Genomic DNA, 12,982 nt, shown 5'->3' with positions numbered 1-12,982 from the left:
ATAGCAAAACTCTTCACTAAAGTCTGCCACCCCATCATGTATGATCCCAACCCTACCAGAAAGCTCCCCGTTGCGAACTCTCGAATGATAGAAAGCTTGCTGTGAAGAATGAATCACCACGTAACAACCAAATATTACTTCGTTGATATCACTCTCAAAATTTAGTAGACAAATACCATGTATTCACCACCGACGCCACAATCTTCTAATCTAGTATCTCTCTGACCGGCTCACAATGTTGACAAGCTTCTGGCCCTTGGCGCGTCTCTCCAGGTTGTAGACGAGTATCTTTCGCACTCTCTCATAGTAATGATTCGAGTTCCCAGCACAGTGAGGTGTGATGATGACATTCTTGTACGTCCACAACTTATGCTCAGCAGGAAGCGGCTCCGGATCAGTGACATCCAGCGCTGCGCCTCTGATGAGACCCTCATCAAGCGCATGAACAAGATCTTCGGTGTTGATCACGGCGCCTCTTCCGGCATTAGAAACGTAAGTCTTCTTCTTGCTCAACAATTGGAACTGCTCGCGAGAGATCATCCCCTTGGTCTGGTCCGTCAAGGGCAGCGTGATGACCAGCAGATCAAGATCCGAGGCGAGAAAATCGTCTAGCTGATCTTTGCCATAGAACCACTTTGATGGATACTCGCCATTAGGGTCTCCCAGGCCTGGCTCCGTGAAGGAGTCGTCTTTGCGGGACTCGGGCGTGAGGCGTGGATGCAGGGTGTAAGCGTGGACGCTCATCCCGAAAGCTTTGGCTACATGGGCGACTTGGCGACCGACGCAGCCGTAGCCGAGGATTCCTCTAGGTCCTGTTAGTTGAAACTCTGGGTGGTGGTATCGGGGTTTGGCATACACTCGCAGACCCACCGAATCCTCGGTGTCTTCATCCGACGGAGGGTCGATCAATTTAGACTCTTTTTGGTTGTCAAGGTATTCCGGAACTTGGAACGAATTAGCAGCTGTCGGCATGAATAGCTTCTTAGTAGGCCTACTGTGATGTTGGAAAGCCAGGAAAGTCGAGAAGACCCATTCCGCAATCTGAGGTCTGTTTCATGTAAGCTACGGTGCAAGTAGAAACAGCGTCGTGGCTGTGCGTCGGTTGCTTACGGGTGCGTTCCATTTGACGTGCAAAAGTCGATGGCTGTCTCTTCAAAGAGCGGCAGTCCCAGGATCTGGTTGCACCCAGCGCTGAGAAGCTGGCAGTACTTCAAATTCGGCACCATCTCTTTGGTTGGGAATGACTTCCACGTGAAAAGGATAGTCACCTTGGCCCATGTCTCCGGGCTGATGTCGCTCGGTAGTTCTGTTTGGTACATACCGATCTTGCGGGACTCAACCGGCATTCCGAGACTGGCAACCCAGGCCGGGTCCGGTGTCCAGGGCATCAGGATAAGGAGGAAGTCTTTGGAGCTCATTTTGAATGCTTTAATTCTTCCAGAGATAGACAAGAAAATGCAGCAAGAAACGACGGCTTATTTCCATTCTCGTCTGGAATTGAGGCTTATTTATGCGACTTGTCAACAGAGTTAGTTCTGACACTGGCTTGGCTTACACGGGTTGAAGGCACAGTTGACTCGGCCCTTGCACCATTTTGCCTTGATGCGCCAGCACTATCTAGAGTCCCAGTGACTTCCAGTTAGTTACCAAGTACCCTCTCCACTGACGGACGTCCCGTGCCGTGGCTCATAGTCCCCTTCTATTTCCGCTGATTGTCGGTGGGGAACCCCCGCACTTCAGGAGGCCAATCTTTGACTCGGCTCTGGAGCTGGGTACCTAATCGTCACTGCGACAGCGGCTTCAACGGGCATTGCCACTGAATGGCATTGGAATTCTAACTGCGGTATTATCACTTGCCACTTCGAGTCCATCTATTAGATTGATATGGCTTGCTTGCTTGAATCTGGATCTGTATAGTGCATCTCTTGACTATGAGGTACTGTATGCCATCGTTGGCGATGGCACTAGCTGAGTGTCACTATTTGCCTGTAACATAGCGCTTCAAGAACTCTTCAAGATCCTCCTCTGGCAATCCCAGTTTCTGATTCCAAATGCCCCTTTTGGCGGAGTATTGCGCCAGCCCCCCTTTCCCATACACAGCACCTGCAATCAGGCCCAGAGCACCTAGCGGCTGCCCGTCTCGGACTTGAGCAGCACCGGTTTGCCAAAGTTCTTCAACAGAACCATGAGAAATATCAAACTTCTCTCCGGTGACTTTCTCCAAGGCTCGGAGAACCTGATTCTGGGTGATGGTGAAGCTATTGACATAGACATGTTGGTTCTTGGTGAGCTCCGGATTCTTCAAGGACTTGGAGATGGCTCTGCCAACTTGGTCGAGGTTGGTGGCGTCGAAGGGAATGTCTCCGCCGTCGTAAATTGTGACAGTTCGAGCTGCCACGTCCCAGCCCCCGAAACCAGGGATCGCAAGGCCCCAATCGAACATGGCCCCGGAGACGATGGCAGTCCATGAAATCTTGTCCTGGTTCTTTTTGAGATAGTCGAGAGTGGCAGTCTTGTCGGTAAGAAAAGGAATGATCTCCGGGGCCGATGGATCAGATGTGTCGACCCCATACTCCGAGGGGATGAAGACCTTGACTCCTGCAACTATGGCCGCATCTATGAGGGAGTTCTGAGAGGCCAGAGCACCGGCTGGGGAGATGCTTGACAGGGTGCTGACAACTGCGTCTTGGCCCTTGAAAAAATTCGACAGCGAGGCCTCAGAAAAGTCACTCTTCACATGTGTAACGCCCTCCGGCAGCGATGCTACCGAAGTTTCTCGAGTAAGTCCATTGACCTGGAACCCGTCCTCCAAGAGTGCCTTGATGGCGGAAGTTGCAACATTACCGCTTGCGCCAATGACGAGCACTTTTTGAATAGAAGTCGAGTTCATGTTGACGTAGGTTAGAGCAAAGGTACACAGTTAAAAGATTTGGGGAATAGGATGATGGTGCTCTCGGTTTTAAGATTGATCTAAACACGACCCTTCTGGCCCAATTTATATCTCTGAACTCGGCCTCGAGACTTTCCAGCTCGACTGATCCACATGAAGTTTACTTTGCACGTCAGCAAGTCACCAGGAGTCAAATTGATTGAAGCTGATGGCGGTGATGGCGCCATAGGCAGAGTTCTCGTCCTCAACTTGTCCAACGGCTTACAAATACCATGCTTTAGATAGTGATGATACCAACTTGTAAAAGCCTCAGTAGGCTTTTTCAAGAAATTTTGACCATCTACAACATCCATTCCTGACCTGCAACACCTTACTAATCCCTGTCAGACTGACCGCGCACCGGGAGTTGACGACCGCGGTTCTGTTCAGTAATCAATTTGGCTTGCTCTTAGTGGACCAATTATTCGCATCAACCCCACATCGGCGATAACTACGACACTGCAAACCGGCCCACTGGCCAATATGTGATCTTGATCTTGTCAAATTAGTTGCTGCCGATGGGATAGAGCACGGCTTGGCAAAGTGTATTGATCTATGGCACGATCTCCGTCCTGATCATGGTTCTGATTAGCAATCCTCTCTCGGACCCAGGACGAGAGGTATGTCCGCCGTCTCGTACTCGTATTCCGTAGCTGGAGATGACTGCTTTCAAGTTGTCTTGCTGGATTTGATGATTACCGAGATATCCTTGCCATTACTGGTAGTACTCAACGAGAAACCTACATATAAGAAGCCGCCGAGGAACATTGAGGTGGTCGCAGTATCGTCTTTCAAGCCTTGAGCAACTTCCTCTTAATTCCTCACGTACTCAGTCATAGTCAGCAATCTTCAGGTCGACGTGTATGTTGCACCGGCTGCGCCCATAGCCACCGGCCACCCAGATCCGTCTAAAAGATGGTTCTTGCCGATATCCTGCACCCTCATCCAAGGGCCAACATTAGCAGTTTTGGTAGACACGCCGGCCACCATTGAGCTTTCCGAAGGCCTCGCTACCTGGATCAAGAAAACAGCCCCTGAAAAGAAGCTGCTGTATATCTACACCACGCATCTACACGGAGACCACTTTCTCGGCAACCCCGTTCTTCTCCGTCATTTCCCAGAGGCAAAATGCGTTGCCACTGCCTCCGTTGTTGATGGCATCCGGAAGCAATGGCCTGGCAGTCTGGCGTTCTGGGACAAGCTCTTTCCCGAGGGGCAGATCGCTGGCGACCAGCATATTCCCAACGCTTTGCCTGCCGACGGAAAGTTTCATATCGACGGTCATCTACTCCAAGGCATCGACGTATCACACTCGGATACAGATGCTTCGTCATTTCTTCACGTTCCCGACCTGAAACTCGTCGTGTGCGGAGACATTGTGTACGGGGATTGTTATCAGTTCCTTGGCGAAGCCAATACTCCCGAGAAGAGACAGACGTGGCTTCAGTCTTTAGACCAAATTGCAGTCTTGGATCCTCATATTGTCGTGCCTGGCCACAAACGAGCCTCCCAGATCGATGGATCATATCTGATTGAGGCCACAAGGGCTTATATACTGGCATTCGAAGAAGAGCTGGAGAAGGCTGGAAATTCTGAGAAGCTTGAGGAAGCCATGATTCGTCGCTACCCGCATAGGTGGAACCGCTTCCTCCTGGAGCAGAGCTGTCAGAGGACTTGGTCGGCTCTCGGCTTAAAGGACTAAAGTCATTGATACATTGGAAATGTTACGCACGACTCAATGAGGTGTGCACATAGTGCAGTGATCGATAGCGAATGACCAGGTTAGTGTTATACAATTATGCTTCATCAGTTATGCCGGCCGCTTCAGTCTACTTATTTCGTCCGTCGTAAATGAAACCACACCCAACACTACTACCGGTTGAACATTTATGCCTCGGAACTTCGGAAGCTGTGTGGATGCGCCAAAGTTGCTTTTTCATGATTTCTGCTCGATTTACGTAAGGTGCTTGGCGCATTCTTTTGAGCAATCATCTTCTGCTCGACTATTTTGAGTCTACGGTTGGCTACATATGCCAAGCTGTGACATGTCGGCGGCGGTTCATCTGAACAGCTGAAGTGGGGAGCCTCGGCTGGAAATAGCTGCATGTTTCATTGGTGGCTGATAAATCAATCCACCCAGCCCCCCTCACAATGCGTCTTCTTAAATTTTGCTCGAAAGTTTCTCTTTTGTCACTCGAGAGAAGTTCAGCCATTGCAATCATGAATCCAGAATTTTCTCTACAGGAAAAGCTGCGCCTGGCCTTGCGCCTGATCTTCATCTGTAGGTTCAGCGGCTCCAATGTGAGACATTACTAACCGTGCTCGTTAGTTCCCCTGCAGCTGCTTGTGAACCTAGTGACTGTTGTCTCCGTCGCTTGGTTCAGAGGGCTACCCCTGCGGTTTTATGTTCTTGCCGCTTTCGCGAAAACCTATATGTACAGTCTCCGCGCCCGTCAAATCCAGTTCGTCACACCTGCAACCAGAAAGACGTATGACGGCTGGGTACGCCGCAAGATACAAAAAGCCAAGAACATCAACGATCGTGTCGTCCTTGACAGACTGAGCCACGATGTCGAGACCCTCGAGGATGGCAAGTCTTTTATGCTTTGGGTAGGAGACAAACGCAGGGCTAAAAAGGTTGTCCTTTTTCTCCATGGTGGTGGCTACGTCATCCCTTTGCTAGATGGGCATCTGGATTGGAGCTGGCGAGCCTACGTTACCGCCGGCATTGAAGAAGGCGTCGAAACTGCCGTAGCCGTGCTCGAGTACACACTTTGCCCTGAAGTGAAGTATCCCAGTCAGCTCACCCAAGCTGCGAGCGCCCTCTCCCATCTCATCAAGTCCGGATTCCAGCCCGGCGATATTGCTATCGCTGGGGACTCGGCGGGTGGGAACCTGGTGGCACAGGTCTTAGGGCATCTGGTTCAACCCCACCCTATGGTTGCGCAGGTTCAGCTCGCCGAGCCTTTAGGTGGCGCATGCCTTGTGTCTCCATGGCTAAGCGACCGCACAAAAGATCGTTCCTTCGCTGAAAACTCCAATGTCGATTTGCTATCGTCGTGGCCTATTCAAAAAGCTGCGGGAGATATCCTGGAAGAGACTGGGCCGTCAGAAAACCCTACGAACCCCAGAAGCCGCGTCTTTTCACTGCACAAGCATGACATCTGGGATGGTGGGCTCAGCAAGGTTGTCAAAAGTTTGTATGTCACCGCCGGCGAGCAAGAAGTCTTCCTAGACCAGGACGTTGAGTTCGTGGATAAGGTGCGCCGTGGTAATCCTGGGCTGCCTGTGCAGTTGGACCTGCAGCCGAAGTATGCTCACGACTTTCTCGTCATGGAAGGCAATTTCAAAGACGGTGGGGAGTGCACGGAAGCCATGAAAACCTGGTGGAGGAGTGTCTTAGTAACGACTAGGGAAGCCTGATCGGTTCTGGTTTGATCTTTAGTCAAGAATTCTTTTCGATGATGGCAGAGATAGGTTCATATATGAACAGGACAGATACTCTTGTTCAGCTGGGTGGGCAGTCAACAACGCCCACTCAGCGCCATCAGCTTCTTGGCTATGAACGCATGAGCGGCGTATTATGCGTCGAAAAGTATTCTAGCTCAAATACTGATGGTAGTAGAACCCGCTCCACCTTTGACCCTAAGCAACTCTTTCCCTGGTAACACCAAATTACCCTTCGTGTTCGCCGGCGTGCTCCATTCTACGACTGCTGTACCATTGTCGCCCGCCGTGAACTTCGCGGAAAACTTCCCCAAGCTAGTAGTAAATCCAGCCTCTGCCTCGGAAATCTCGCTCAGCACGGGCTTCAACTGCCATTCGCTGCCCCCAGGCTTGATGACTCTCAAGCCGACGAGATACTCAGTCATGGTTGAGGTTGGTCCACTGCTCCATCCATGGGCGTGAGACATGTACGTAGGATCATTCCTATAACCTCGATCTCCCCGATAGCCCCATGTACCGTTCACTAGATATCCCTCCGGGACGGTGGATTGAGTGCCGTTGGGATGGTTCAGGTACCACCCCCATGCATCCCTGATCAGATTCAGAGCTCGGTCAGCTCGCCCGGCGCGGAAATGAGTTGAAAGCTCAATGCTAGAGATGAATGGAGAGATGTTGTTTGCGAGCTCGGGGCAGCGAGGCCCAATAGGCGTCCAATTCGACTCGAGATAGTCCGATATTTGCTGTGCCTCGGTGCTGTTAGCTGACACCACGCCAAAGGCCACAGCCATGCTGTTAGCATCTTGAGGGTATAGTGATGTGTCGTTGGGGCTTTCCTTGAAAGCACCTTTGCCACTATCCCACAGGTTTGCCATGACGGAACGCTGAAGCGTAGCTGCAGCATCCAGCCATTCTTGTTTGTAAGTGGACGCATTGGTGAGCTCGGGTGCCCACGACGCGATGTCGGCACCAGTCTTGAGTGCACGGTACAAGCTAAGTCCATTAGCATGGCCAGTACTTTCCCGAACGAGGGGCTTACTCACAGCATACTTGCCGAGCTTCGCTCATTCGAGTATGTCCAACGTCCCCAGTCCTTCTCTCCGATAACAGCCATGATACCTCTGGAGTTGACCTTTGCCCTGCTGTTGGCAATAGCTTTCAGATACTTGGCCCAAATGGAAACCATGAACTCTTCGTCTCCGGTATACAAGAAGTAGTTGTATGTGCCAACGAGCGCCCATAGATGATAAGCTGGCAATGTTTCGTTAACTCTCCGCTCTTAATGTTTGCACTCAGATACGGCTGACTTACTATCGCTGTCCTTTGAGGGATAAGGAGGTCCAGCTTTTGGTAACGTACCATCTGATCCCTGTCCAAAGTCAGATAATGGCTTTGAACGAGGCGAAAAGTACTGACTTGATTGTCATAGATTGCCTGCAATGCGTTCTTGGTACTCTCCATATCGCCAGTGCTCACAAACGCACTTGGCACTGCTGTACCCATGTCTCCAATCCAAACCCAGCGATCCCTCTTTGCTCCATCGAGAAGGACAGTGTTTCCTGGGCCGATATATGCGTCATTCTGCCACCCGGACTTCAAGGTACTTGTGCCGACACGTCCAGTCTTACCGGGGACAGAATTTGTCTGCAGTGTGTACGCGCCGCTGTACCAAATTTTGTTCAGAAGCTCCTCACTGGAGTGAAAATACCCCTGGTATGCCCGAAGATCCGACCAGGTTGGCTGAAAGCTGATCTCAAGAGTTATGTTACGGATCTCCAACGCTGCGTTCGACTGAATATTTGTGAGAAATACCGTGAGGTATCGAAAGCCGCCGCGCAATTTGGCGTCGGGCATGACGTAGGTCCCAGGACCTTCGGATGTGATGTTGTATGTAAGGGCACCGTCCTGGCCAGTTCCGCCGTTGGAGTTGTCTGATTTTTGACCGATGTAGTCCTTGGCCTCCGTGAAGGCGAGTCCCAGAGTAGCGTTACTATAACCAGAGAGCTCGTAGTCAACAGTGACTATGCCGCCGACTTCAATGCCAAAGTCGAACACTAATGCTTCACCGTCCGGTGAAAGCACAACTGAGGAATTGAAATCTGATATCTTTTCGCCGGAAGGAAGGGAAAGAATGAACTTGGGCTTTACATTGCGAGAGCTGGGGGCATAATTGTACTTGTCCCAATCTCCCGGGAATGCTGCCGAGTCTGGTCCATCGCAGGTAGTCGTTCTCCAGCATTCTGCTGATGAGCCAGGCGCAAAGAAGGCGATGACGGCAAAGAATTGCCATGTCCCATGAGACAAAAGCATCTTGGTAGAAGATTTGAGAGGGGCCTGGGGCGTTTGAGATCCCCCCGTCTTCTGGTGATCTAGATGCGACGACGGGTAACCTGCATAGTAAGGGTGAACTTCATATTATATGACTGCATAGAAGCACTGCTGGTTTGTTGATGCAACATCGCGAGTGATTAGTCCGTGGGTTGTCGGTTGTCGTGCTATTTGCAAGCGAGCAGCAGCCCGCGGCGATCATGGCTTCGGCGGAGCAAGTCGCGGGGAAGCAGCCAGAAGGCCTCAGTTCAGGCCAGAAAAGGAAATGATGAACCAAACCCTGGCGATGGACTTAACTAACCTGGGGTAGTGGTCTTCTGCATCGTGCCGATTTCCCCGTCTTTGCTTGTGCACCCCGCTTTCCCCAACTGAGGGCTCGAATCCCGGCTTTTCTCAATACGTGTGTGAAGCCACCTACTATTGCAGATATACATGCGAAGTTGCAATACTATTCATATCCCTTGGGATATGCTCCCCAAATGTCGGCCTGGCCAGGTTAATTCGCAAGGTGGGTTTTGGTCACTATTGAATAGCAGGCTTCAAACATGAATGCATGTGAGCTATCAAAACTGCGCTGAAGAAAAGCCGCAAGCGCTGCTTACGGCGTGATTCATTTGCTCTTTTATCTCATAACCATTTACCGCCTTTCATCGTACCTTACACTAGCAGGTGTTCTTTCCTGTTCTGAAGCAGAAGATGTTGATGGTTCCATCAGACTGAGTGCAGCATGTTGCGCCCAGATCTTTCACACCGCCTCCGAAGCACCTGGGCTGGCAGTTGCCGCAAACATCCTGGCACTATGAATATACGAGTTAGCACAGGCCTGAGGGGTTTCGCACGGAGAGATCTATCGATTAACCAACCTTAGACTTAGTTCCCTTATCAGCTGGGCAGCTACCATCGGCGGGAGCTCCCGCGCAGAAAATGAATGCTGCTGATGCGGGGAGCGCGAACTGCAAGAGAGTGGCGACGGCGATGGCTGACTTGAACAACATTTTGATTTCTGGAGTGGGGGTATCTCTGTTGCAAAATGTTTCTTCGGAGAATTAAAAAGAAAGAATTGGGTCAGTTGCTTGTAGTGAGTTGAGCTATCGTAATGAAGATGGGCAGCAACATATTTCGGATTACTGAAATGTCTGCGCTTTATATATTATTTGCTTTCGTTTATCCTCTGCGAAGCTATGTTCCACGTAAACTTGCTCTACGTACCAGCATTCCACACGCTCGGTATCGGATTCAAGGACCAGGGGCTGTGGACCGGCGCCGGTTCATCTGATGCAACCTATTTTGGCTCGGCATAAGTGACCGAACGTGGGAGCACCATGCCGAAGTGGAACTCATCCGATACATTCATTACTCGCCATCTGAAATATTTGCGTCCGGTGTGTCCGGTAGGGCTCCTGCAACTCTTGCAAACGGTGCATACCTACCGCCGTACTGGCGGTTTCAGCGGAAATAGAGTTTGAAGCATTCTAGAACGCGTAACACCAAGGCTGAACTCCGGCATCCTACCCCATGATCTATTACCAACAGTAACTACCCTGGTTTCAAGTAAAGAGTTGAGATCTGATAATTGTCCGAACCTGCTCACCGCTGGTGGACATACTGCCATTCGTGCCTTGCGGTCAACGGGCAGCGGAAAACGGCGTAAAGTCCGTGTGGGGTCACGCGCTGCCCGGCCTTCAAACGTGCGGCCGGCCGGCGGGCTCCCTTATTACAAGTGGCGCAGGTCTCATAAGAGACAACTGTATTCTCTGGGGAAGTTGGTTTTGGTGTCCTCAGAGAGATTAGCGCGTGTTCCAGAAACTTGCAGCGCAGCAGTTACAGGGCAAAAGAGGAATCTCAACGCAGTCTCTGGAGTTCTAACTGACTCATGGCTGAGCATACCACTCATTCGTTCTCAAGGCTTCTTTGATTAAGTCCTCCAATCAAGCTTCATGGTGAGCTTGAAAAGTCTCGCAAATCACACTGTTATGTAGATTGAATGCAACGTCTTCAAAGGTCTCGTGTAAAAGATGTAACCAGAAATTGGGGGGTTACATATCAACATGTTTCCGGGTAGAACTTGTATACCAAAGCAGTCTCTCAATGAAACATTTCCAGGATAATCGAAGATCAATTTCGTTCATGAAAACTATGATTGGCTTCGGATATTGACAGTTCATCTCACATAAGACTCCGAGCGTTTCCCCTGCTGCGAACCCCCCGACGAGGGCCAAGATTTCCTCAACAAAACTCCGAGGGTTGCTGTCCTGTCGAAGGGTTGTCGTACCAACTTCATCGGTGACCGCTTGCGATCGCATACATGAATCCAAGTACCAGTCTTTCTTAGTATCTTTGGATTTGCTACTTCTGTTCTGACCTTTTTTCCACACTTTTGTGTGCTATGAGTAGGCTAGGCCATATGCGTGACTCTCTCCAGGTTGCTCCGAGCCGACTTTGCCGAAGCCATTCAACTAAATGATCTGCCCATAGGAACGGATTGTATGTTGAGAAGACCAATATGACCATTCCTAAAAGTTGTGTCTTATGTCCGAGTGCGTTGCAAAAGCAAACATAACCAGGAAGCTATCTAGGAACTGAAGGGTGTCCCTGGCTTCAAAACACAAGGATGCCATACCCCTTTCTTGTCTATATATCGCCAATTGTGTGCGAGGCTCGAACACGCAAGACCGACTTAAGTCCTTGATCCCGCTTCGAAAGAGCAAGACAAGCTTGGACGTCGCACAATGTGCCCCTTGATTGTTCTGAAAATCGAGCGTTTCAACTTCAATCTTGTAAGATCGTCTCTTGTCAAGATTTTTCCGATTGCCAGGTAATACTTGATTTTTTTTCATGGGTTGTTTTTGCAATAACAATACGTCAAAGCCTTATACCATGGACATGTAATAAATACTAACAACTCATTTCAGGGCATATTCTAGATCTCACATTGCCTACGAAAGCTGAATACATACGGGCAGGACTCCCTAGCTCAAGCCTCTCATTCGGTGCCATGTTTCTTTCCTTGAAACTGACTCAAATAGTAGTCTGGTACAGAGGAGAAATCTCCACACACCTCTCATCAACAACTCGCCTAGCAGCGCTGTTGATTGCTACTTTAGTTATCAGTCTCCAGACCAACGACGAGTCATCCCTTACTAGGGCAAGATTTGCAGACCAACTCTCATGCTACTTTCAGAGATCGCCGTCAACTTATGGTCCATCCGGATGATTTTCCCAGGGTGGAAGAGGTTGAACATGGCAGCGACCATGAACATGAGGGCCGCGTCGAAAACATAGATGTAGACTTCGCTTGCCATCAGCGGTCCGTTGCTGCCTGTGACATACTCGGCCACTCTGAACACAGATCGAACCATAATCAAGATGCTTGCTCCGTACAAGATCCAGATAAAGGGTCTCCATCTTAGTATGACCGAGTTGTAGGGGCATGTGGGCGATCTGTTGATTCGGTAATGGAAGAGGCATATGACGATGATGAAGACCCCGAAAAAGGCAATCTGTACAGCGAGGCCGGCGATGATGATGTTCTCGCCGAGATCAACATCACTCAGCGACTTGGCGCGGGAAAGTATTGCGCCACCTGTAAAAGTCAGTTAAGATCAAACGCACTTCAAAATGTGTAGGAAGCGAACCTGCGCCTTGGGTGACGAATGAGATGACATCGCCCAGGACAAAGATCTTTGTCAGCCACTTCGTGCGAATTAAAGCCAGATGTTCGGCTTCCAGAAACCGGATCAGACGGCCCAAAACCATGTAGATGGATGCAGCGAGGAGTGCGGGCCCGAGAAGAAGCGTCAGGCTCTGAATGGTGTATGATGTCGTGGTCCAATTCGGGGTCTCAGCTGCAGATAGCGCTCGACCTATGTAGCCTACAATCTCAACTAGGAAAGGCACCAGATGTCAGCAAAGTCAAAAGACAAAGGAGGGCAGAACAGATTCACAGCAGCAGCCGATCAGAAATGACACAAAGTACCAGGCCCGGAACTTGAACATCTGAAAAACATGCAGGGCAAACGAGATGCCGAATAGAGCGACGAATACGCATGCTGCTGGAAGAGACGGATCATAGTGGTAGAAGACGAATTCTCCAGGAGTCGGCGTTGATGAAGCCATGGCTTTAAGTAGAGATTACGGAAAAGAGATTTTCAAATACAAATAATATGGTATTATAACCTCCTGTTGACGAGTTGGAGTTGCGATAGTCTAGTTGACGCCGAAGGAAAGGTGATGCCTCGAGATTCTTATTTCTTTCAACATTACTCAAACAGTAGTAACCCG

General features: G+C 50.1%; 7 protein-coding genes across 7 annotated transcripts; 2 read left to right on the top strand and 5 right to left on the bottom strand.

The window, feature by feature from the left end:
* Positions 1 to 210: 210 nt before the first annotated feature.
* ddh-0 (D-2-hydroxyacid dehydrogenase) lies at positions 211 to 1,418 on the bottom strand (the record flags this gene model as incomplete). Its single annotated transcript, XM_032032765.1, has 4 exons — positions 211 to 805; positions 857 to 944; positions 996 to 1,048; positions 1,111 to 1,418. 4 exons carry the CDS (start codon positions 1,416 to 1,418, stop codon positions 211 to 213), a joined length of 1,044 nt encoding a protein of 347 aa, XP_031887847.1.
* A 560-nt stretch (positions 1,419 to 1,978) lies between these two features.
* Positions 1,979 to 2,890, bottom strand: CGGC5_v011385 (Isoflavone reductase-like protein P3; the record flags this gene model as incomplete). The annotated part of the gene is made up of 1 exon (XM_032032766.1): positions 1,979 to 2,890. The coding sequence occupies one exon, from the start codon at positions 2,888 to 2,890 to the stop codon at positions 1,979 to 1,981; it is 912 nt and encodes a 303-aa protein (XP_031887846.1).
* A 617-nt stretch (positions 2,891 to 3,507) lies between these two features.
* On the top strand, positions 3,508 to 4,631 carry CGGC5_v011384 (uncharacterized protein; the record flags this gene model as incomplete). Its single annotated transcript, XM_032032767.1, has 2 exons — positions 3,508 to 3,549; positions 3,783 to 4,631. 2 exons carry the CDS (start codon positions 3,508 to 3,510, stop codon positions 4,629 to 4,631), a joined length of 891 nt encoding a protein of 296 aa, XP_031887845.1.
* A 518-nt stretch (positions 4,632 to 5,149) lies between these two features.
* On the top strand, positions 5,150 to 6,352 carry est-0 (Esterase; the record flags this gene model as incomplete). Its single annotated transcript, XM_032032768.1, has 2 exons — positions 5,150 to 5,210; positions 5,259 to 6,352. The coding sequence occupies 2 exons, from the start codon at positions 5,150 to 5,152 to the stop codon at positions 6,350 to 6,352; spliced, it is 1,155 nt and encodes a 384-aa protein (XP_031887854.1).
* A 182-nt stretch (positions 6,353 to 6,534) lies between these two features.
* Positions 6,535 to 8,683, bottom strand: CGGC5_v011382 (uncharacterized protein; the record flags this gene model as incomplete). The annotated part of the gene is made up of 4 exons (XM_032032769.1): positions 6,535 to 7,366; positions 7,417 to 7,624; positions 7,685 to 7,742; positions 7,790 to 8,683. The coding sequence occupies 4 exons, from the start codon at positions 8,681 to 8,683 to the stop codon at positions 6,535 to 6,537; spliced, it is 1,992 nt and encodes a 663-aa protein (XP_031887853.1).
* A 680-nt stretch (positions 8,684 to 9,363) lies between these two features.
* CGGC5_v011381 (uncharacterized protein) lies at positions 9,364 to 9,696 on the bottom strand (the record flags this gene model as incomplete). The annotated part of the gene is made up of 2 exons (XM_032032772.1): positions 9,364 to 9,498; positions 9,565 to 9,696. The coding sequence occupies 2 exons, from the start codon at positions 9,694 to 9,696 to the stop codon at positions 9,364 to 9,366; spliced, it is 267 nt and encodes an 88-aa protein (XP_031887982.1).
* Positions 9,697 to 11,841: 2,145 nt separating this feature from the next.
* On the bottom strand, positions 11,842 to 12,817 carry RTM1-0 (Protein RTM1; the record flags this gene model as incomplete). Its single annotated transcript, XM_032032773.1, has 3 exons — positions 11,842 to 12,284; positions 12,337 to 12,585; positions 12,646 to 12,817. The coding sequence occupies 3 exons, from the start codon at positions 12,815 to 12,817 to the stop codon at positions 11,842 to 11,844; spliced, it is 864 nt and encodes a 287-aa protein (XP_031887981.1).
* Positions 12,818 to 12,982: the final 165 nt, after the last annotated feature.

The sequence above is a fragment of the Colletotrichum fructicola genome (assembly GCF_000319635.2).
Source record: "Colletotrichum fructicola Nara gc5 chromosome Unknown KSG_Nara_v1_contig06, whole genome shotgun sequence".
In the NCBI taxonomy this organism is placed as follows: domain Eukaryota; kingdom Fungi; phylum Ascomycota; class Sordariomycetes; order Glomerellales; family Glomerellaceae; genus Colletotrichum; species Colletotrichum fructicola.
The sequence above is the reverse complement of the archived record's forward strand: the minus strand, read 5'-3'. Positions and strand labels throughout refer to the sequence as shown.